Source organism: Lissotriton vulgaris, chromosome 8, assembly GCF_964263255.1.
Source record: "Lissotriton vulgaris chromosome 8, aLisVul1.2, whole genome shotgun sequence".
Classification (NCBI taxonomy): domain Eukaryota; kingdom Metazoa; phylum Chordata; class Amphibia; order Caudata; family Salamandridae; genus Lissotriton; species Lissotriton vulgaris.
Window position 1 is genome coordinate 1,182,618,999 of NC_141696.1, and position 24,860 is coordinate 1,182,643,858.

The window sequence follows — 24,860 nt, forward strand, 5'->3', positions numbered from 1 at the left end:
TACATTCTTTCTCACCCAAAAGCAAGGTATATTTTTGGCTTGTCATCCCCCACACAAACGCCATGCCAAAGGAACGGAGAGGGATAACCATGACCTCCACATCACTCTCTGCCATTTTTAGATGTCCCCTAGCCTCAGGGGTCACTTTTAATGGGCCCTTAACAAAAAACCCATTCATGAAATCTAAGATGATCTAAAACTTTAATCCTTTACCCCTCTCTTTGGTCCTCCGAGGGACCTTGCAGTGTGCTGAGAGGGGTTGGATATAAAGAGTTTCAGCAGTCCTCTAATGAGAACCAGGAATTTGACAACTAGACTACCAATTAGAAATCAAATGCATGTTAAAGTACTCTCAACGCAATGTTATAAAGATATTAGATCAATACTGCAGGCCCAAATCTCCTGAAGAGACATAAGCGAGCAAAAATCATCCACACTAAAAGTTCAGATAAAGCTATACAGAATAGCAGCATTAGTATTTGGTGTCCTGAAATCTCCCTAATCTGATCACCTATAGTAATTAGTAAAATGTAAATTGAGAATGCTCATTTACTTTAAGTGGATAAATCATGAAAACTGAGTCAAACTAAGTTAAAACATTTTAGTTTATCAGATCTTTTAGCAGAATAAGTGCATCAAATAGGAAATAAAACATTTAGTAAACAGATCAAATACCCAAAGCTGGCAGGTGCAGGAAAGGATGTGAAATGCCAGTTCTAGTGATCCAAGGAAGGGACCACTGAACCCATGCAGCCTATGTGCTACATGGGAAAGGAAGCCAATTCAGTCTGCATTGAGAAGTTCTGCAAATCTCATCAGTCAGTTTGTAATTTCCCTGCATGGAGAACAGCAGCCATCCATCACCACCATCAGCTGCACGAGAGACTCTTCTCCAAATTGAAATCTCAAGAATTCCCCAATACTTTCTCATCAGGCAATATTATATTCTTAGCATTTCCGGGGATGTCACCTCTTGGTGTCACCACATCTGATCAGACCACTCAGTCTATTGGTCAGTTCATGTAAACTGTAGATCGGGTGACATAAATAAGACACAAAATGAGTGGAACCATTAAGCAGTCCTAAAATCATCCTGTTATATGAAATGTTAAACAATGTCCCTTTAGCTAGAGCTTGTAGTAAAAGTTCGAAAGGGCAGATTCCCAGGCAGCTGTCCTGAAAGTAGTAACATAAATGTAACAAAGTCTTCATATAGTGCATGAGAATCTCAAGAGGATAAGAACTTGATACAGTCAACTTTTACATCAAGTGATTTTTTCATACTCAGCGTGCTTAGCAAAGCAGAAATCTTCATGAGTACAGTTTTGCCTATGTTAACTTAGGCTAATATAATGCAGAATATATATCATACATTTACAAAAGCGTATAGAAGTCAACGTTCTAATATAATTTCTGATGCATTTGTGAAACGTTTAGTATGATCAAAATTAATTCAAGTAGAAATAGGGTACTACTTTGTTTTAAAAGTACCAACATGTAAATGCACATATATATATATATATATATATATATATATATATATATACATATAAACATGTTCATTTAAATTAATTATTATTAGCACATGTGTAAAGAACATTTTATGAAAGTCTCACTAATACATCTTTTAGTACAAAATGTAAATGTACAGAAATTTATATAGCGCAAATCACCAACTGGTCTCTAAGCGCTTGCTTAGGGAACCCGTCCTGGTATTCCCCTGTGAGATAACCCCGGCAGGGTATCCGCAAGGTGAAAGCCAGGCATCCCGCCGCGAGGGGCCGTTGTGGAGATTAAGCAAGCTATTGCCCAGAGTTGCAGAGTGTGAACCGAGTAGGCACCGGAGCGAGAATTGTCGAGTCCATGGACATTTTAGGACTCAAGACCCCGCCGAGCCGGGAATTGAACCCTGGTCCCGGGCTGACCTCTGCTTCCAGGTCTGCCTCCTCTAACCAGTGAGCCACACTTCTCTGCAAAGGACACCTATTTTCTTTTATTTGTCATTTCGTGCACACATTATCACACATATAAATATTTTTATTAAATTAGGATTAATGATTCTATTTCATAAATCTTATTTGTTATTCTATTATGGAAATGCAATTTGAAACTGCGTAGAAGTAAACTCAATAATGTGAGAATTCACCATGCACACATTTCTAACACATGTTAATAGAACAAGATTATTTTCTTTAATAAATCACAACCTATGTTACTTATACATATAATATCATATAAACTCTTCTTTTTCTGCATGCTTTTACAATGCTGTAACTAAAATTGTTTGTTTTCATAATTTTCTATAACATGAAGTATTTGCACGTTTATTTATTTTTCTCACAAAAAGTGTCATGTCCAGTTTTCACTTGTCTTCAAAGTGTAAATGTAATTACGCTCTATCACATTCTATAAGGGCAGGAGAGTGGTATTCCTGGAGCTGCTTCCAACCTTCATATTATTTACCCTGTCTTGACCCTGGATCAGATGGGTGTTGCTTTGCTCCCTTTGGCCTTCCTTGCTCACCATGCCCCCTGATTCCCCTCCCACACTGACCTCCATTGAACAAAAGCAGGGAAGGGAGCCACACAACACATGGAGTGCGTCTCACAGACCCTGAGTCATGATGCTACTGTGATCATAACTCCAGGCAGGTATCGGATGCAGCAGTCTGCAATGGAGTCATGACATACACTGTAGAAGCTACAAAAAATGTTGCTCTGTGGAGCATCTGAGTTTAAAAATGGGCAGTAATAAATCACTAAAAGAGATTAGGTATACAACACCTTTGTTCTTTACCACTTTTAGTGCTCTATGGGGAACATATGCCTCAAACAGCAATTGCCTGTGAGATTTCTATTACTTAAAGGCAATGAAAGGTGCATCCAAATCTACCTGAAGGTCTCATGCCTGGAAAAGTTCACCCGCCTATCCTACTCCCTGAATAGAATTCAAGCTTCTCTGGTAGTCTAGTGGCAGAGCATCACTGCTCTACTGCTAGGGCTGCTCCTCAGTCTCTCTTTTCTGCTTTTGCCTTTATTTCGGCTCTGTTTTATTGATTCTGCTTCTGCCTTTATTCTGTTTTTCCTCTTCTTTTCCTGTGCCTTCTTTCACTTTTGATGCCACCCTCAACCCTGCTGCTGCAGTCCCCCATGGCCCCACTTCCTCCAGTGACCCTTCCTGCGTGCCCAGTAGCACTACTTAATGGCGACTGATGCGAAGCCACGCGCAGCGGGCACGCCAACGGCAAGCCCATATGCTACTGTCCGTGCCTGGACCACGCCCAGTGCCACGGACCCTGGTTCTCAGATTCTCCACCAATATGATGCAAGCACCCTCCCCACCCTCAACACAGGACACGATGCCGACTGCCACCTCGCAGCTCCGAAGGACACCCAAGGACCCTTCTCCTCAGGCAATCCCTGTTGATGACCCAATTCAAGAAAGATTTCAAGACCTGGCCCTTCGACTGAACCCAGACGGAGCAGTATTCCCCTAGTGCCTTGAGACCCTCTCTGGTGAGAAATTGTGCAGTAAAAACCCCTGATTGATTGAATCTTGGATGGCAAACAACCAATTCAAACTTAGTCTAGCTAAAACAGAATTTATTCTCATCCCTCCTAAGAAATCTAACTCTTCATTTCAATACTGGATTGATCTCTTCCTGGACATTAGAGGTCACCCCACCATCACTCAGAACGCCAAGTCTTTTGGTTTCACCCTCAACAAATTTCTTAACTTCCAGGACCATATCTCCTCTATGGATAAGAGTGCTAGGTTTAGGGAATCTGGAACCTCATCCCAGAATACGACCTTAAATCTGTTGTACAGGCACTCATTCTCTCCAGATTTAACTACGGACTTGCACCCCTTTCCAAAAGTCCACCAAGGTCCACTCATAGCAGTTTTACATGCACAGCTCGCTTCTTGACAGGTCACAAGAAATGCACTCACATCTCCCCCATTCTACGCTCCTTTCAGTGGCTTCCCATAGAGGCGAGAGCTCAGTTTAAAACTGCCTAAACCACTCATAAAGCTATTCCTTCCTCTTTTCCCTTGTACCTCTCTGAGAAACTGAAACTCTCAGGCACCAGCCGAGATTCAAGAAACGTTCAACTGCTCCTCTTCGAAACACCACCTTCAAGCAATAGTAATACATGAACCAGTCCTTCTCCGGAAGTGCCACAAGAATATGGAACCCCCTCCCACTGAGTCTCCACCAGACCACATGTCATATCAACTTCAAAAAAGACCTCAGAGCTCTTCTCCTTGAATGACACCTGGCCTAAACCGCTCCTATCTCCTCATACTCCCTCCAATTGCATTCCAACCTCAACCTGCACCATCGATTGATGATCCTCACATGGTACTGTACCACCTGCTTCTCATTGCTACGTCTTGCTATGAATATGTGTGAAGTGCTCTACCTCCCAGAAGAGGCTAACCTGGTGATCACTCCACCTTTAACCCCTTCGATGCGCCCGTCGGCAAACGGCTGTCGCGAGCACTACCTCCGTAGTGCTGCGCACATCCGTTGGCCGACGAGCCCCCACCCACTCTATAAAACCGCCGCACGGCGGCAGAATTGCCGCCACGGTTAATTGGTTAATATTTATGTATATTTTCATTTGTTATTGATATGTTCTGGCTTTATTGTGAAGTACCTGATGCATCCTGTCAATGTCTGAGTTATATAAAATCACATAGTTAAATAAATAAATAAATATCCACCTTCTGAGACATAGTGCAGACTATTACCATTTCTGTTCATTAATGACTGAGTCTATTGAGTCTGATTAACACTTGTGGCCATTAATGCTGATTATTGGCGGAGACCAGGACTGCTTCTTTCTACATGCGCCATCGTTCTTTATTACTGCAGAAAGCCAATGATGCTCATGAATACCCTGCAGTGTGCATGCCAGTTCATGTATTAACAAGCATTTAAAGGCCTTACTATGTGGGACATTGATGCTTTTATGCCTGCTGGCATTGAGGTTTGAAACTGATTGGGCCTGTTCATGGAAACACCTCACTGAGCCTATTGCTGCTCATTAGCACCTGATCCTAAGTCTAATGCTTTATACCAATGGAACCACTAAAGCTCATTACTGTACCTTGAGCCATCTGTTTTCTTTATCGCATGGCTGTTGGTGTTCATTACTGCCTTGGTTACTATTGAACATCCTTTCTGTTTGGGACCATTGATGGCATTTCTGCCTAGTGACACTGAGATTCAATACTGCGGGTGCCGGTGAGGTTTATTCTTGATTAGGGATATTGAGTTTCAGAAACACTCATGGCTGTTAAAGCTCATTACTGCAACTCTGTCAGAGTTTCACATAACTGGATCCTGATGATGGGCCCATACTTTCCCTACACTCCTGTCCTGATGTTGTAATAACACATGTGGCGTGGAGGGCTCATAGAAACCGCGTGAGTGAGACAGCACAACCCATCCTTCTATCTTGTGAGCATTGGATAAAGGCTCTCTCATTGGTTCAGATAATCACAGTAGGTGTGCTCGGACATCCCAAAAGGACCATAATGGAAACGACCAAAGGGCAAAAAGCAACTATTGTTTCAGTCATGTTGTATTCAATACCGCACAGACAACCAAGGCCCTTTGCAAGACACTGTGTGCCCCCCTATCGTGAAATGGGATAGCCCCCCATAAGGGCGGAAGTCCCGTGTGGGCCATTAGGATGCGCCCGCCACAATGGCGGGCACATCCTGCATTCCTGACATTGTGGCTGGCGGTGCACTCAGCACCGCCCACCACAATGCCAGGAAGGCATGTCGTGCACTTCCAGGCACAACATGGCAGGCACCGCGCGGTGCCTGCCATGTTGTGCATTGAACTGCAGGAGGGTACCATAGGTACCCCCCAGAGTCCCTGAGGGCCCGCAATGGGCAACCGCAAGCAATTCCCACATATCCTTTCTGTGGTGGCAAGGCCGTCATGGAAAGGCATGTTTCCGCCCCCATGGTAATATGGCTGGCGGTGTCTAACAGACACCACCACCATATTAAACTCTTTTCCGCCCGGTCGACTTGTTGACCGGGTGGAAAAGCAGCAGACGGTCTTTCCATCTGCAGCGCCCCCCCCCCCCGCCATAGTAATATGGCAGGGGGAAAATGGGTGGTTTGTTTAGTGAACTTTTTCATCCACCACCTGTGGACCTTACTTCAACCTGTGCCTGATAGTGCAGAAGTGGATGAAGGGATAAATTAACCAGTAGAATCCACTGACTGTAATTTTTTCCATTTAGAGGGTAAGAAAAAATGAATTCATGACATGGATACCTTCGTAACACTCTTATGTGATATATAAGATATTCTGTTTATGTAAATAGATTGTTTCCCACTTATAAATTGTGTGCCTTTCTTTTCCTTCGTGCATTTTTTCAATTTAATTGCGCACTGAGAGGACTACTTTTTGCCCCTTTTCCAGTAATAATTTATTGTATTGAAATATTCCCCAACAGATACTATGTATATATAAATTAAGCCTGGATTCTGAGGGTATCAGATTTACCTTGTGTATGTATAATTTCCTTGTGATATGAGACTCACCCAAGGCAAAACTGAAAGACATCGTTTTGGCACTTTGTGTATGAACAGGCACCTATAAGCAAACAAAAAGGTGATTTTCAAACTGAGAAAACTAAAATACATCATGAAAAATAATTGCCATCTGTAGAGAAGTAGGGTCTGCTTTCATGGGTACCCTCACTTTTTGCTGCAGCATGTTTTTTTGACTAGTCTGTCTAAGATCCTGCTAATTAGGACTTCAGTCACTGTGTTTACTCCCTAAATTTCACATGGTAAGTACTTCTGTACCTACACAATTGGCTACTGGTGTATCCCTGTAAGTAACTAGTAAATGGTACTAAGGTACCCAAGGCATAGGTACACCAGGGACTCCTATGGACTGCAGCATGTATTAAGCCATCCATGAGGGACCACTCAAACTGTGACTACAGACCTACTATTTCAGCCTGTGTAAATTGGTGCTAGCACCACTTACGACAGATATAAGTTTTCTTATATCTGAGGTCACTACCGTGAAGGCAGGGTGCTGGGTTCTAAGTGTGAGGGTGTCCCTGCATGAGCAGGACACCCATACAAACACTGGAGTCGATTCTCCAGGCTTTGTAAGTGCAGTTAGCCATTTTGATACATATAGTGGCCATTCATCATTACGCAATGGCTAACTATATAGTGGCTGTGCCGAACCTGGGAATGTTTGGTATCACACATGTTGGAATCATACACCAACACCGATACCAGTGTTGGAGGTATGATTCCATGCATTGGAGGGCTCCTAAAGGAAGCCCCCAGTACTCCAGATAACAGCCTTCCACGGTCTGCCAGCAAACTAGTGCTGCTGCCGACCACAGGTACGATTCTCCCCTCCTGCTACTGAGCTGAGCTTGAGCAGGGGAAGGTAGAACAATAGGTTTCCTGTCACAGGGAGGTGTGGCCATCTCCCAAACAGGGCTTAGTGTATTGGCCTGGGGTGGGGACGCTTGCCATCTCCACCAGACTGCTTTGAAGATCACATTTGGTGCCCTCCTTGCATACTCTAGTTAGAAGCAGTTCTGGGAGCCCTTGGCTCCTGCTCTGGCAGAAAACTGAAATAAGTATCGGACTACAGGAGGTAACCCTTAAACCTCACGGAGACTGGGGCAGTAATGTGTAACAAACAACAATGTCTCAAGCAAGGGTGTTATTTGGCGAACAAGTATACTGGGTACAATTAGTTTACATTGGAATAAATCATGAGGGAAGGAAGCCATGGAAACAAATTTCATCAGACATTCAATGTATTTCAAATGTTAATCATGTTAGACATATTGTAATTCATATGTACAATCACATGAGGAGGAAGCACTGCGTCACATTAAATGACATGTAACCAACAATATACAGTGTACAAGTGCTCGTGAAGTTTTGGTGATGACGCAAGTGACACGTGAGTGGGTATATACAATGATTGTGGTGGGCGCAAACAAAAGGTAAGAGAATTTTAAAAGTCTTTACACAGATTGAGATATTGAGATACCCAAAAAATTAATGCTACATGGATACAAGGAATAAGGCAGGGTATCTGCAATGGAAAGGTGCCAGGAATTCCGCTGTGAAAGTCGACGGCGTTTCAGGCCAGTAGGAAAGTTCGGCCATCATCAGGAATCGGTTAAATAAATACGAAAGCAGTGTCAAAGATCAGATCTGGGCTGTATCCTAAGGGACAAGAAATGTCCAAGGCTTGAATGAGAGAGGAATACCAGGCAATTTCAGGATTCCCGCAAACTATTTGTAGTCGTCAAGTAGACTGCATATGAGGCGGAGGAAATCACGCGCCGGCATTAGTCACGAAACTGGACAAAGGAGTATCCTCCCCTCTCTCTGTCCTGTCCCTTCTCTGGGTGGGGACCCTGAGTTTTCCTAACCACTTTCTTAGGGTATAAAAGTGTTTACCTGTGGGTGGGTTGTCAGATTCGTCTTGGGACAAGGCCCAAGCCTGAAACCACATCACTCTTCAACCGTCTGGACACTTGGACTTCGCTGGACTTCTCTACTGGAACTGAGACTGCATCAAGGAAGACTCCTGCTGCTCCTGGTCTCGCTGTGCTGCAAGTCTTCTTTATCGTCTGTGTCTGTGCTTCTTCCAGGATCTTCAACAGGCCTGTGGGCAACAATGACACCCAAAGTAATCTCCTTTGGAGTGAATGAGTCATCCTGCATCTGCAGGCAATGTAACAAAGCTGACCAGTCTGCTGCTCCTGACGTACCAATGGCCTCAAAAGGTTAAAAAACACAGGTGGTGGTTCTGCAACTCCCTCGAGGTCTGACCTGTCCTCTCTGCAATTTTGAGGCCAGTATCCCTCGTCAGAACCGCTGGGACTGAACCCCTGTGCACCGCGTTGACTTGCCGTTGCCAAAGCTTGATGGCTCTGCACTTCAGAGATCTTCGTGCTACAAGAAGATCCAGCCTCCAGCATCTCTTCCTGACAAGATATTCGTCCTTGCCACATCCTCTGCACCGCGGGCCTTCATCTTTGGTGAGCTGCTCGAGGTCCTCTGCGACTCCTGTGCCTTTGGCCTGTGGGTCTTCTCCTGTTTCAGTGCCCCCCCACCCCCTGCTTTCTCGGGACTTGCTCTGACTCTCCTGCACTTGGTGAGTCTCTTGGATCTTGCTGGTACCAAAGTTGCTCCATCTTCGTTCTCCACATCTATTGCTGCTGCAAAGGCTAGTTGGTGCTCCCGCCAGACACCGACCCCCTGGTTAACGATTTTCACCATGGGATAGCTCATGAATGGCTCCTGGTCTTCCTCAGCATCGCCTGCTCCTCACTGCCGCAGTGACAAGGTCGCCATTGTCACTCCTGCATCTTCTGTCATCGGTGGGCATTGCTTTTCTGTGCCCCCTGGTCACCTCCAAATGGCATAGACTCAGTCCCCTCTGCTTGTAGGTTCTTCTCTTCAAGAATCCACCCTTGGATTCCACTGGACTATTGCACAGGTATTCGCCAGCGGCATCTTTTCTGAAGTCCTTCATTGTAGTCTACAGTGGTTTCCGATGTCACAACGCACCTATGCACCCAGCTTCCCTGGTGTTGGTATCATGGTTCCTGGGGTATTCACAGGAGGGGTGACTTTCCAGCCTTCTGCCTTCCACAGGGTTTCTTCAGGGTCCACTGGGAAGGGTCCTTTGTCTTCAAAGCTGCAACCACGGCTTTCATGTTGTCTTCCATTGAGCCTCCGTGGGATTCCTGGGTACTTACCTTGGGTGGTTCCTTAAGCCCCCAGCTCTACTGAGTCTCCTGGTCCAAGTCCAGACTTTGGTCTCAGTTTGCATTCCACTTCCTTAGTATATGGTTTGGTCTCCCCCTGGAGACCACTGTGTATTGTGCTTACTTACCTCTTGCAAAAGAAGTATTCTTGTGTATTTGTGTTGGTATCTCCGGGTAGGAGATATGCCACTGTGTTGTGTACTAAATAGACATGTTTTTATAACTACACTGTTTAGTTGTTTTTCGTTTAACCTACACAACATGATTGGATGTGGTAAAACAAGCTGCTTAACACTCCTTCTGGACTAAGCCTGAAGGCTGCTATCCTCAGCTACCACTTAGAGAGCTTTCTATGGTTGTCTAAGACCACTAAAATCACCATAAGGTTTTTTTTGTGGGTCTTTTGCAGAGTTTTATATAGCACCAGTTACGTTACATGAGGACACACATCCATTTTTGTTAGGCACGGGTAGATTAAGTGATGTACCCAGAATCACAGGATGTTTTAGCGTCATTACCGAGACTCGAACCCAGTACCTCAGGTCCGAGGTCGAGCGCACAAGCCGTTGTCTGGATTATTGCATGGTGCTTCACCTAAATACGTGTGGACCATATACTAGCATCCTACACCATCCAGCCGAAGAAACTCTACACCACAGAAATGACAAATGCTGGTGAAACACTTCGACTACTTAGCAATGGTCAGACCCGGGTGCAGTGAACAGTTTACTCTTGGCTCCGCTTACTTTCCCAGTCAGTAGATGCTCACACTGAGCAATTCAAGCAGTTGTTCATTTTAGAGGATTTATTTTTTCTTGACTCAAGAAATAACAACCCCCCCCAATAAAAGCTTCTTTTTGCTGTGATATTTACTCCCAAAAATAAAACCCTTTCTATTTTATATATTTTCCTTTTCGAAGTGTAAAGAGCGCTGCATTCAAAGTATTTAGCATCGTTTTTTATTATTAGTATTGTTATTATGATTATTATGATTCTTCTTCTTATTGTTGTTCTTATTATGATGATACTATGGCTTTCACTACAGAAACCATAACCCTAAAACAATCCAAGATTCGGTTATAATCTGTAGCTTGATGCTACAGCCTTTTCTCAGCGCTGTGCAGAAAAGTGTGTAAAAAGCATTGACTCTTAGGCATACATGTCCTAAATGTGAATTGTATGAGCCATTTGGCCTAGCTGTGGACAACTAGTATTCTGTGTACTACCTGAAATGTGGTGAATTTGCTCCTAGAGATTTTGTGCTTGCCCTGAGGAAGTCGTCGGGTGAGTATCCCCCAGACGCAACACGTGTCGGCTACTGGCTACATTTGGCGATGTCATCTATACCAACGTATTTACTGTGAATTTTTGTACAATATAACTACGGTTCTGACAAGGACAAAAGAAAGCAAGAAAATAAAATTTATTTTGAGTACACCCTGAATATGGGCAATTTATTGGAATGACCTGATTTGGCTTAGTTGTGAATGTTAAATTGGTCTTTTGCTCGGGAGTGATACTCTGTTTACTTGAAGATAATTTGTTTCATGAGACATCCCCTTTTCTCATATGGTTGGAAAGCATGTTACAATTCTTGCTATTAATTCAAGTCAGACATTTGCTGTACATTTAACAAAAAGATATTTTACCAGATGTCAACATGCATCTCACAAAAGAATTAGTAGAGTAACAAGCTATATTTGTTTTTTTAAGTGTTTTTGTAGAAACACACTCATGAAAGCACAGCGTTTCCTGTTTACATTTGTATCCATTCAGTTCATCTATTTGGGACCCTCATATTTCCCAGTATTTACAGAGGGTCAAAACAATGCAGATCCCCTTTGCACTATGTTTTCTGCTTGCACAGTATTACATGGAGAACACAGAAACTGAGTGAGCTGATCTTGTCTGTTTCCTGGTTACATAATCACTTTCCACATTTGAAAAGTTAAGAAAGTATCAGAGAGATGTAGCAAATGTGTGCAAAATCAGTTTGCATATTGTTATGCCTTGTCTAAATATGTATGAGCAGTTATTTGGCCTATAATAAGGTTAGTACAAAACTTGTGGACTCCATTCTTTATAGCCAAAGCAGACAAATTGGAAAACAATGGATATTCACAAATGTTTGACTGGTGCAGAATGTTACATATCTCCAATTAATAGTTTTATAAATAACAATGCATGGGTTGCCATGTTAAGCTCCTTTAAACCTAAATAGATCTATTCTTCTGATATTTACAGTTTATCTGTCTAAACATCGCTCAAAAGCACAAGGGCGCTGCTCAGTGCACATACCCCTAAAATGCAAACATTCCAAAACCTCTGTCAAAGGGCTGCAAAAATATATATACCCCATACTCATAAATATTCGCATTCCTGTATCTGCCTTGTTTTCTATACACATATCACTCTGGTTTGCAGAACACCGTTGACATTTTTGGATTGTTTGCGCTAATATCTTGTCACCAAATTTAAACCCAAATATCCTTGCAAGATTTGTTAGTTAAAATAAGTGACCACATTAAAATTTGATTCCAAAGCTGCCCTCTGATTGGTGCAAAGGGCAAATAGGAATGCCAAGTGGGCTGACAGTCTTAGCCATTTACAGCAACAATATATTTGAGTTAAATATATTTAATAAGGATTTTTTGTAAAGCATAGTGAGTATTAGGATATATACGCTTCTCAGGTGTGCAAAAACTCTGTGGCTTTTGGCTAGCAGTGGAATGCAGGTATTGTTTGTGTGAGAAACCAGAATTCTTGCATTATATGTTGAAAATATTCATTTAATATTTTCATAATTCTCTCCTCTAGCTGACTGGCATGATGTCTGCATCGTGTGCCAATACTATTGAATCCAGGCTGACAAGAACCAATGGCATTGTAAATGCAATTGTAGCACTTGCCACAAACAAAGCTCATGTGCAGTTTGATCCTGAAGTTATTGGCCCACGAGATATAATCGGAATCATTCAGGTAAGTCACAGAATGAAATGATCACGTTGATGATGAAAATATTCAGTTGCACATAGGCTTTGAATTTGAGATTCCAATTGCCACAGAGCCTAGTAAAATGAATATGTTATTAGAGAGAGCAGTATGTCACACATTCAACTCTCTTATGGTCAATGACTGCTACTTGACCTGACCATTTTATCAAACCTGTCTAGCAGTTTGACTGGGCAGATTTACATTTCTAACTCTAGTCTCATAGGAGATTTAATGATAAAGCTGAGGGTTGGTAATAGTTGTGTTGAACATAATGGTGTTGGGTTAGTGGGAGTACATTATCTAGTTATGCATTAAACGAGAAAGGACAATAACAGTGTTTGTCAGAAAAGGCAATGACAGTCTTCTGTGCAGTCTGGAAGGGCGATTACATTCTTGTGTGTAACCTGTAGTAGAGTACCCATCACTCTTTGATCCATTACATTTCCACAATACAAGCACAATTATTTTATAGCTACTTGTTAGAAGAGATGGTGTTGACTATGCGTTTTGATAATTTATAGTGAAATGTTATGCTCAGCATATGTGGTGGCTTTCAGGCATTGTATTGTTTTGGCAAGTGCTTACATGGCCCGTGGTTTGATGCTGTGCTAAAATGGAATGGGTGTGTGGGATTATGTGATTTGTAAATGGGGGTGCTCATAGCATCTATGCATTGTCTGATTATATTGATTTTGTTAGGAGTATTGTTTTAATGGCAAATGATTTTCAAGTAAATGAATGTGTAGGATAACAGCTGGTACAAGGAGGTTAATGTAGTGTTTAACCATTTTGGGCAAGGAACGGAGCAGAATGTCAGTATTTAATCCCGAATGAAAATACCTTGTTCGTTTCTGCAGATTCTATTTCCCGAGCATATGCTAAAACTGTGAATACTTATTTTCCTGTTTTGCTCATACTTGAGTTGAACTCATAGTGTAAGGTTGTAGTGAACTTGTTTAAGACAGTACGTCCTGTGTTGGTTTCAGCTGGGTGCCATTCATGGACTCCTTTGTAGGTTGGAATGTTTTTAAATACCAAGTCATAGTTATTGAACAATGACATATTACAATGCATGGTTGGGGCTGTCTGTAAAAACTTAAACTATTAATACAAACACAGGGAAAGGAGGGTCATAGGGATTTTTTTTAAAGACCTGCCCAGATGCACATCCCCAATTACACTATATGAACAACAAACAAGATCTAAATACCAAACTACTGGTAGGCTCATTAAGACTTCACCACGGTAAGTCAGTACCCTAGTTACAACGAGAGCCCAAACATAAAATAACGAACTCTAATTAGGAAGAGAAACAAAGAAAGTGATACGTGGGAGGATCCAAGCTGATATACCTGGATTGCCATCAACTTAACCATGTGATCAGTATTATCATTTGGTCATCCATGTCATGATGTGATATGCCTCTTAATCATAGAGACATATTACCAATATGGTAATAGCAAGCTGGATCTCTCCCACAGCCACTTGTAAATACTATTACAATATATTACATTTTAGGTTGTGTCATGATTCATTCATCAATGTAAAAAAGAGGTCCTGTAATCATTGCTTAATATTCATTCATCCATGCTTTCAAAGGAGAAAGCCTTTCCAATCATATTTAGCGTGGAAGAGATGCATATCGTCTTACCTGTTCTTCACACGATACCCGATATTGCAGTGAAGTTGAAATTGGCAAGGGTGGCACAGCTCCCAAAGAAAGAGACACAGCATAATTGGTCAAGAGCTACTCAATTATGCTACAAGTCAAATAATCAAAAGAGTGAACACTTGACTTGTAGAGTATAAGGTTTTTATGGTGGAAAAGATGTAAAAATGCCAGTTTTTAAAAGAGAATATTTGAAAATTAAGAGGAGAGTTTTTAAAGATGGGGTCTTTAATTCATCTGTGCTAGCTACAACACCAATGTGACTGAGTTTAAAATGGATTTTTTTTCAAATATACCCGAATGTAAGAATTTGCAAATAATAAAGGTCTTAAGAAGATATAACATCTAGCTCCTGGTCAAAAGACACGTCAGAAAGTTAGTGATCTGCCTACTTGTAATATCATCATTGTATTAACTTTATACCAATTGAAGAAGAAAATAATAATAGCAAATTAACATTTCCTGTTGCTAAATATGATATCAACTCAGTATGTGGTCCTGCAAAATACATTAAAAATCTATGCACATTTTGTCTGAGTAGCAATAAAGATGATAGCACTATACGCCCTGAAGAATCGGTGTGGTGAAAAAATATATCATTGCAAGCAAACAAAAAACTAGCTTTGAAAATCATCCGAGCAAGTCAGTGGTCTTAAAGCCTTCACACATGGGTAGAAATGTTGTCATCATCAACAAAGTAAGTTAAATAACTTACAAAAAAGTGTTTCATAAATGGCTTAATTAAGTTCCATAAATGAGGATGTTATTATATCTCTGAGGAATAGGTAATAGGTGATACCTACATTGTGTTTTGTTTACTAGACACATACATGAGTCATTAACGCGCCGTAAAGGCCTATCCTATCAAGTATCAATGAGTTGTGAGGTTAGCATTTTATGTCAAGTGTTTTTGCCAGCAGTTCTGAAGGAATCGAGTTTGTCTGTCTATTATACCAAATCTATTAGGAAAGCTTGATGGGACACTTTGAAATCCAAGTTAGACTTTGTTTGATCAATATGTTACATATTCATGGTCTAGCGCTATTATGCTGTTCTTTGAATGCTAGATCAGCATTACATAATTTAAATGGGAATATGGCAAAATTAGATCGGTGTAAGACATGCTTTACTTTTAAGTTTGTGTCTTCAAATCCAGGCCGTGTTTTTCGCCATTTTCTGGCTCATTACGACTTGCTGTTTGTTTTCAGTGAAAAAATTGTGGTCTCAGAGTACATTTCCATCAGTAGAGCAAGGATGTTGTTTTATGTCTTGCATGCATTGCCAGTCTTCCTATGATCTGAGACTTTGACATTGTATTATTACAGACATTTTTGGAGGTATTGAATACGATTGATCTGAACTGGAAATTAAAATACAGGACTGATGAACATGGTTATTTTGATATTCCGATTTGAGTAATAGACAATAAATGAGCATCAATTGCCATACATGTCACAACTTTGTTCATATCCCATGAGCTTATAGCATAGCATAGTATAGTATTTAGCATATACTGTATACAAAAAAATTACACGCACAGCATAATTGGTCAAGAGCTACTCAATTTCTTTGTGGAGGCAAATAATATGAAATGTGTTCATGGCTGTGGCATGTGCAACATGATTGATAGGGACAACCATTAAGAAGGAATTTTATCATGGGATGCCACCTCTCACAGACCATTAAACCATGACATAATTTTGTAATCAGAACTAGAAACTGTCTAGTATACTTAACAAGCATTGGGACATTAATCAAGCTGATCAAGTTGTAAAGGACATGGGACAAGAAGTGCACTGCTGTGCTATGAATGCGGTCTAATGGCTCGGATGTGCCTCCCCATTTGAGGTGACATCGAACGCTGAGTGTTAGAAATGGGACTTCTGGTTGGCTAAGGTTTGCACCAAAGCCAGGCAGAAACCACCACTCTAGTCAGGGTAAGGGAGTTACACAACTAAAATAACCCCTGCTCATCTCCTTGGTAGCTTGGCACGAGCAGTCAGGCTTATCTCAGAGGCACTGTGTAAAGCATTTGCACATAACCAACAGTAATACAGTGTAAGCACTACAAAAGGACACAGCACCAGTTTAGAAAAATAGCCAATATTTCATATACTTAAACAAGACCAAATACGATAAAAATACACAGTACAGTACTTTAAAAATAGGTGCGTTGTAACATGTTTTTAAATTGCCAAGATACGTTGAAAACACAGTTCTGGCTCACCACGGCATCGCGGGTCAGCTACGGTATCGGGTAGACCCTTAAACAGTACCTTTCAGAGATGCAGGTCGTCGATAACCTCTCGATGCCACACCAGTTGCAGGCCGATCTCTTCTCTGATGGAATCAGGAGCGCTGGCGTCGGCAGGCATTGGGTGCTGCAGTGCAAAGTGCAGCGGTGCGGCGTGCTGTGCCCTCAGGTCACCGTGCGAGCTGCGTCTCAGTGGCGGCGTGAGCCCAGGGTCGCGGTGTGAGATGAAGGCAGTGCTCGTCACGGTGCTGGCAGGTCACGGTGCATCAGCGTCGCTGTCAATGAAGTGCTGTCGTCGGCTGACAACTGGAGTCAATGGCACCGGCGTCAGTAGGCCAAGGCTGCGGTGTGGGATGAGGGCGGGGCATTGTGTAACTTACGAGCGGTGCCCTTGAACCACGGTGCAAGCAGCGGTGTCGAGTCCGGCGGGGAGCATCGTCGTCGGGGATACCAAGGCGTCGTCGTGAAGCGAGATGGTGCGGTGTGCGGTGCCCACAGGTCGCGGAGCAAGCAGCGCCTCGGTGGCGGCGGTGGCCGTCGTCGTCAGTGAGACCAGGGATTGCGGTGCGGCATTGCAGTGGTGCCCTCTGCAGGGTGCCTTTGGGACACGGTGTGGCTGCTGCGCCAGTTCAGGGGTGCTATCCTGCAACTGGTACATCAGCCCAGAGTCTGTATCCTGGGGCTGAACCAGGGACTGGGGTGCGCTCTCCCACACCCGGTCCTCCTCCTTGGGTCACTATACCCTCCCACCTGGAGCAGCACCCCCAGAAGATAAACTGGTAGGGGGACTGTTAGCAGTCACCCCTCCCTCCAGGTCAGGGGGGACACCCTGAACCTGGCCCTCCAACCCAGGATCTGTACCCATAGGCTGGGTGGTATGCCTGGCAACCCAGGACTTCCGTGGGAGTACACCAACTCCCCCCCCGTAGGCAAACACACTCCTCATGAGTTGTGCCGGAGTCTCCCTGGAGCAGGTTTCCAGCCTCCTGTCCACCTGACAGAGCATGAAGGCCCCCCAGGCCAGAAGTGGCCTCACCAGGGTCAGTCCTGGGGTGCTCAGCCCTCCGAGCTGACAACCACTGACCCACTGGTCAAGGCACCTGTGGCAGGTTTCCCGCCCAATTCGCCCACCAGTTCAGGACCTCTCTCCAGCAACTGGTCTACCAACCTAGGGTCTAAACCCTCAGGTTGAACCGGGGTCAGAGGCGAGGGCCCCTCCATCTGCACACCCTTCCAGAGTTCTGCACCCTCCCACCTGGAGTGGTACCCGGTCAGGACACTGCTTACAGTCATCCTTCCCTCCAGATAAGGCAGGTCCTGAACCTGGCTTCCCAACCCAGGGACTAAACCCTGCAGCTGAGCACCAGCCTGGCGCACCTGGACTTCCTTGGGAGCACGCATGCCCCCCCCTGAGGGTAACACATAACTTGTGTTGTGTGATAGTCTGCCTGGGGCAGATCTCCTGACCTCTGTCCATCTGACAGTGCACGAAGATCCCCCAGGACAGAAGTGGTGTCACCATGGTCACTGCTAAGAGGCTCAGCCCTTCTGGCTGGCCCCTGACCCACTGGTTCTCCCACTGGGGGACACGTCCCCCTCTCACCCCTCCTTCTGGACTTCTGGACCCTCCCAACTGGAGCGGTGTTGCCAGACAACAGAACTGGTGGGATGCTTGTTTCGGCAGCCCCCCAGTTTCCCAGACACTAGTGGGATCCCCTTAATGGGTGGCCTGCTAGTACAGCTTAGGCTCCTTACCTGGTCTCCCCTCATGGAACCAACCAGGTTCTGGGACCGTGTTTCAGGCACCTTGGGCAGCAGCCCCTTCCCACTTCTTCTCCGCGGAGACAGGAGATGAGCCCCTTCACCTTTCTCACAACACCATAACCTATCTGGGGTACCATGAACCTTTCCCACCACCCTTGGTTGGAAAATACCTAAGCCACTTCCTTCGGGGTCACCCCCACATGCTTTACCAGACACTCTGGAATCCACCAAAAGGTCTGCCTCCAGTGCAAGTTTCCTGGGGTCAGAGAACTCACAATCCACTGGGTGTTGGCATAGCTCTGGAAAATAGGGACTTAAAATATGCTCTCCAACAACTAAATCACAAAGCCCCACACAAGTGTTAACCAAACTAACCTTCACCCAACCATCCAGTGCCTCAGAAAAGTATGCCACATCATTCTCACAAGACTGGCGAGAAAGTGACTGACTGTTGCTGTCTCTCAACCCATACTCTTCTGGCTGGTCTCCATATCACCTACCAGGGCTTCTATCATGGGGGAACCCCTCTTCCTGCACCTCTCATCTAGAGTCAGTAGAGTGTCCCTCCAACTACCAGGAATATAATTCCCTGAGTCAGTTCCCCAATCCACCTCAGGGACACTGCGCACCACTGGAATAACCTCACAATCCTGTACCCCCTGGTGTATGTCAACCCCCTCCTTGAAGCAGGGCCCCAAATCTGTGTGTGCATGTTCCTCACTCTCAGTACTAGACACTACATTTTTGCTGCCACCATCTGGGCTGGACAAAGCCCTACTGGCGTCCCAATCCAGCTCTTGTTTTAAACTGATGATCCAAGATCATCTTCCTTTCCTCCGTGGCTATTCTTTTGTCTTCTATTTCCCTCTCCATCCGGAGCTTCTCCAACTCAAACTTCCTTGCTTTCCGCCTGTCCTCCAGCTCCTCTGGGGACAAGCCACGACTGACTGGCCTGGAGGGTTCCCCACTCCCAAAAGCACATCCACCCTAGAAATAGGCTCCTCCGCCTCTCCACCGAGATCACCAGATTGCCCACTGGCATGTCTGGCTGCTACCCAGGCCCTCAGTGTGTTTTGTAGCTCCTCCTTCCTAGTGAGGCCTCTGATTTGGATTCTTAGGTTTTTGCAAATCGCTCTCAATTCCTTAACATTGCATGATTCCAGCCTATCCTCCTCAAAGGCAATTTTCAAGGATGCAACAGATGATTCAGGCATGTTGAAGTAGCAAGTTCAAACTGGCAAAATCAAAACTAGGCCAAAAAGAAAAAGAACCTGTATGTGGTACGTAATGGTCTGCGATATGGTAGTAGTGCACACCAATCACTGTAAGTCAAGTGCAGAGGTGCACTCGAGTCTAACAAACTACTGGAACCCTCCCAAACGGGATTCAGGCCTGGCCAGAGCACCGAGACCGCAATACTGGCGGTAGTCGAAGAGGCAAGGAAAATCATAGACTCAGGGGGATCAGTGGCAGTGATCCTCCTGGATCTTAGCGCCGCATTCGACACCGTCAACCACTCAATCTTGATCCAAAGACTCAAACACCTTGGAATCACAGGAACGGCTCTGGCCTGGTTAGAATCCTTCCTCAAAAACCGATTCTTCCAGGTGACAGAGGGCACATTTACGTCCAGACCCACAGCCATCAACTGCGGGGTACCACAGGGCTCGTCTCTGAGCCCAACCCTTTTTAATGTTTATATGTCCCCCCTCGAGAAAGTCGTCGCCCCTTATGGCATCAAACTCCTGACATATGCCGACGACACTCAACTGGTGGTCTCCCTTAACCAGCAAGACCTCTCCATTCCCAACCTGCATACCTGCTTGATCGAAATAACAAAATGGATGAGTAGCTCCCACCTCAAGTTGAACAACGAAAAAACTGAGATAATGTTTTTAGGCAACAAATCTTTATACAGTTCCATCTCCATATGGCCGTCAGCCATGCCCCCCCCCCCCTGTGTCCAAACCAGAAATTAAGAGCCTGGGCATCTGGTTAGACGAAGAACTCAACTTCTCAGCCCAAACACGGAAAACCGCTGGAACCTGTCACGGTCTGCTAAGATCAGCAAGAAAAATTCTACCCTTGCTTCCGACTCAATCTCGCAAACTCCTCATCCACGGCCTTGTACTATCTCCATTAGACTATGGCAACGCCCTATACCTAGGGGCCTCCAAAAAAGTTTTAGCAAAACTCCAAACGGCCCAAAATGCGGCAGCCCGCATTCTCACAGGAACCCATCGTCGCTGCTCAGCCAAACCGTCTTTGAAGGCACTTCATTGGCTCCCTATCCAAGAGAGAATTCAATTCAAAGCACTCTGCATGACCCACAAGATTATGCACGGCAAGGCCCCTCCCATACTCCAAAATCTCATCTCACCCCACACCACCTCTAGAACGCTCCGCTCTTCCAACTGCAATTTAGCCTCAGTTCCCAGGATCAGAAAAGCCCGCTCAGGCGGCCAACTGTTCTCACTCAACGCTGCTAAACTCTGGAACTTGCTCCCCCAAACCTCAGAGCCCAACCTAACCTTCTCTCATTCCGTAGAGCACTTAAAACATGGCTGTTCCCATAAAGCATCTCTCACTAGGTTCTTGTCTGTCAGCGCTGGGACGCCTATGGGCAGCCATGCGCTCTACAAGTCTGTAAAATAAATAAATAAATAATAAGTCAAGTGCAAACACAAGTCCTATCCTCACCGCTGACAACCAATGTTAGAAATTGGATTTCTGGTTGGCTAAGGTTTGCACCAAAGCCAGGAAGAAACCACCACTCTAGTCAGGGTAAGGGAGTTACACGCCTAAAATAACCCCTGCTCACCCCCTTGTTAGCTTGGCAAGATGAATTTGTGTGAGACAACATCATTCACTCCAATTTAGTACTAGTCAATGCATGATGAGTCAACAGAATTGTTAAAGGTATATGTGCCTGGTTAACAGGCTGTTGGGTCACCATTTCCCATGTAGCATTGCTCACTGCTTTAGAAAAGCCTAATAAGGCATGAAAGGCTGTCTGGATCTTTGAAGGATTTGCTGTGGCCAGGAAGCCCACGTCATTCCTTATCTGTGACTTTGTGGACCTCTATGCCTCTCAGGTTTGTTATGCTGTCTTACCATATATTCAAGAGGGACTCCTGAGGCAGACCAAATTGAATGAATACCCAGAATAGTGAGCACAGTCTGAGGACAGTATTGATGACCGGATGCTGAAGGAAATAAAACATACAGTGGCGAAACCAGCTCTTATTCGCTAAGGAGGCAGGAATTGTGCTCTATTAGGGGACGGCTGTAAATTAAAATGCATGTGGCTCTGGATAAAGGCTATGCTTAAAAATATATTGGCTTTTTATAGACATGCAATAATATCTTATCCATGATATTGTTATGCACCCTAAATATCTATACCAGAATAACGAGGTAGATAAATGTCAAGGACAAAATATCGAGTTAAAAATATCGAAAGGTAAGTATAGATTATATGTCACAAGTAAATGATCTCACATGGGTGTACATGCCATTCCTTCACAGCTGCAGGTTGCACAAAGGAGATATGAGCCGTTTAGCTCGATGAAAACAGACTGGGGTAAATTGGAGATTTCATAAAAGTACTAACCGGCTGCCACAAGGGAGATTCACAAGGTTGCCTGCACTCTGGAGCTGCAGAGCCTAGAAAAACTGCAATATCAGAATCAGATTTGATGACACACAATATTGACGCGTGTCACAAGGTGATGTGACTGCTGTCAGCAGAATCGCTGAAAGATAAATTCTGGTCATTCAGCCTTCTGCACGTCAAACAAACCTGTCTAGTGCACAAATATCAGAGTTAATAGTAAGACCTCATTCTGATAAAGGTCAACAAAAATCAGAGGGTAGGTAAAGTCACATGAACGACCAAAGTGACAGGCTTTATTGTGAGAGGCGGGGCACATATTACACATGGGTAAGACCAGGTCGTATTCAGTTTAAACGCAGATAAAGTTCATGGAATGATTTGGACGTATAAAAATCAGTACAACCAGATGTCGACTTTAATAAATAGATGTATTGGCTATACTTTCTTTTGCACGCCATTAGGCTAAAGTGATATCCTAACTGTTGCAGACCAAGGTCACCTATTGTGTCAACTAGGATAACATCGTTTTTGGCAGTGCTGTGGAAAAGGTCAAAATACAGTTTGGGGAAAGGAATGCTCATTCTGCCTGGCACCTGCCAAGAAAGTTCATTTCGAATGCCTATACCGGTGGGCTTGGGTATTCTTGCTGGCATTGAAGTCTGCAATTTTACTGAACCTGTGGAAGTAAAAGCACCAATGAAAACAATCATATATAGTGAATTTAACATGTAGGACCTGTGCCTAAGGCTTAGTGCAGAAGCAAAGACCTAGGAAATTAGAGAGACTAGAGTTTGCCTATAAAGCCATGACTAAGCCTTAGCCTGAGAGTAAGTTCGTCCCCAAAGCTCTGTGGCCGTGAGATTCGCAGTCCACGTGATGTGACGCATAACCTAATTAGGATTCCCATTTGGATTACAAACAACTCCACCTGGTGTCATTTCCAAATTGCAACTGTTCTTCCTACTGAAGAGACTTGATCCGATGCCCTTGGGTGCCAGTGCGCGCCACGGAACGTTCACACGTTCTGATCTTCAGCTACGCTCAAGATGGCGGACGCAAAATATCTCGGAAAGCTGTATGTAACTTTAAAATTTAAATTATCGCAACAACTACCACTCGTACACCAGCCTAATGTTCGACAAATAAACTTGATGTGGGACGTAATATACATACAACGCACTTGCACCTCGTGGAGAATGGAAATACAGGATGCACCAGGGGAAATACATGTGAGGAGTATCAGGGGAGAGAAAGGAAAAACAAACATGTTCACAATCCATTCCTCTGTGAATAATTAGAGCAAAAGATTTCATTTCAACATGGAGAGCGATGTGTGCATCATAAGGAATTACTGGGCTGCGTTTCAGTAGATGTAACATATGTCGAGTAAGGGGAGGGGCGGGGGCTACGCATTATTATTAGGACGACAAACTGGGCTGTTCTCACAGACAAGAAAATTTGGTGAACACAGAGAGTAATATGAAAATATAAACTGCTGCCAAGTATAAAGCAAGAACCAAATGTAAGTATGAAGCATGTGTGGAAGAGGCGTGTGGGAGCCTGTTTCTGTTATAAAAGGGAATCAGGGGCTTTGCTGTCATTAGTGACGCAAGTGTGGTGGCACCATGACTTATTGATATGGGTGGACCACTATATCTCAATTTTATCTGTTTAATATCCCCAATCAGACATCAGAAGACCCATTTCCTTCAGTGCTTGATGCCTGTGGCACCCTTCCTACCCCACAGAAGGGAATAATATTTGGCAGGTTATTGTATTCATGAAAGAAATGCATGTGTGATGACATCTTTATACGCATAATCATTTTAGAAAGTCTTTCATCCATTACATGCGTCCTTCTGGAAGGATGTCAAGTAAGGATGTGCGACTGCATCTACAACAACATTTAAGGTAATCACGACACCCGATGTAAGAATCCTCAAATCCTGCTGTTGTGCCCATTTACATACACAGCTCTTTATCTGGTTTGGTAATACCAACCTTTTTTAAACAACAATAGAACATTAGAATGTTGAGGGCTCCATAGGAGACAATGGAGTGCTCTGGTCTACTATGGCCGGTAGGAGCCCAGAGCATCAACATTCCAATGTTTCTTCACAACATTTGCTGTGAACAAAGGCCTCATGGAGCCCGAGGGAATATCAACCCGGTGAACCAGGAGTGAACAAAGCACTCACATTTGCCACCTACCACAGCCTTTCTGGAGCTGTTCTGCATGTGGGCAGTTTGTAAAACTGTTACAGGAAAATATATCTGTGCACGATCCCTGTAAACTTTTCTAAATAATTGGGACCATTTTATCAAATATCCTGTGTCATAAGCATCCAACATATCCAGTCCCGGGCACCCCAGTCTCAACCGCAGGTCCAAGTGATAATCAGGTCAAATCTAGGAAAAATTCAGAGAAAAAAGAAATTGCATCAACTGAGAAGGTACTGCAGACATGTCAAACCCAATGTTTTGTATAGAGCAAGCTAATCGTGGTAGGCGGCCCAAGCAAAACTACAAACTAATCATACCTCCAACTGGAAATTTCTTAAGAGAGAAATTTCAGAACACCCAAAAAAGTTGTGTAATTTTATGAACTTAGACTGTCATAGTCTCTACTGGAATCTCTCAGGCTAACTCCAAGCCTCCTCTACTTTGAAGTCCTTTTTCTGAAGATTTTTGAAAGTCCACATGTTCAAGACCTAAATGATTGATCTATGTCTTCTCCGAACCTCTTTAAATCATTAGATGGTCATT

General features: G+C 43.9%; 1 protein-coding gene across 3 annotated transcripts in view; it reads left to right on the top strand.

Annotated features, from left to right (window-relative positions):
* The window catches only part of ATP7B (ATPase copper transporting beta), a 539,299-nt gene that overhangs the window by 229,216 nt on the left and 285,223 nt on the right, over window positions 1-24,860 (top strand). For all 3 annotated transcript variants that reach the window (XM_086935040.1, XM_086935039.1, XM_086935041.1), the window contains one exon: window positions 12,615-12,776. In XM_086935040.1, the coding sequence (XP_086791166.1) occupies window positions 12,615-12,776 (162 nt within the window). The remainder of the gene's footprint in view (window positions 1-12,614; window positions 12,777-24,860) is intronic.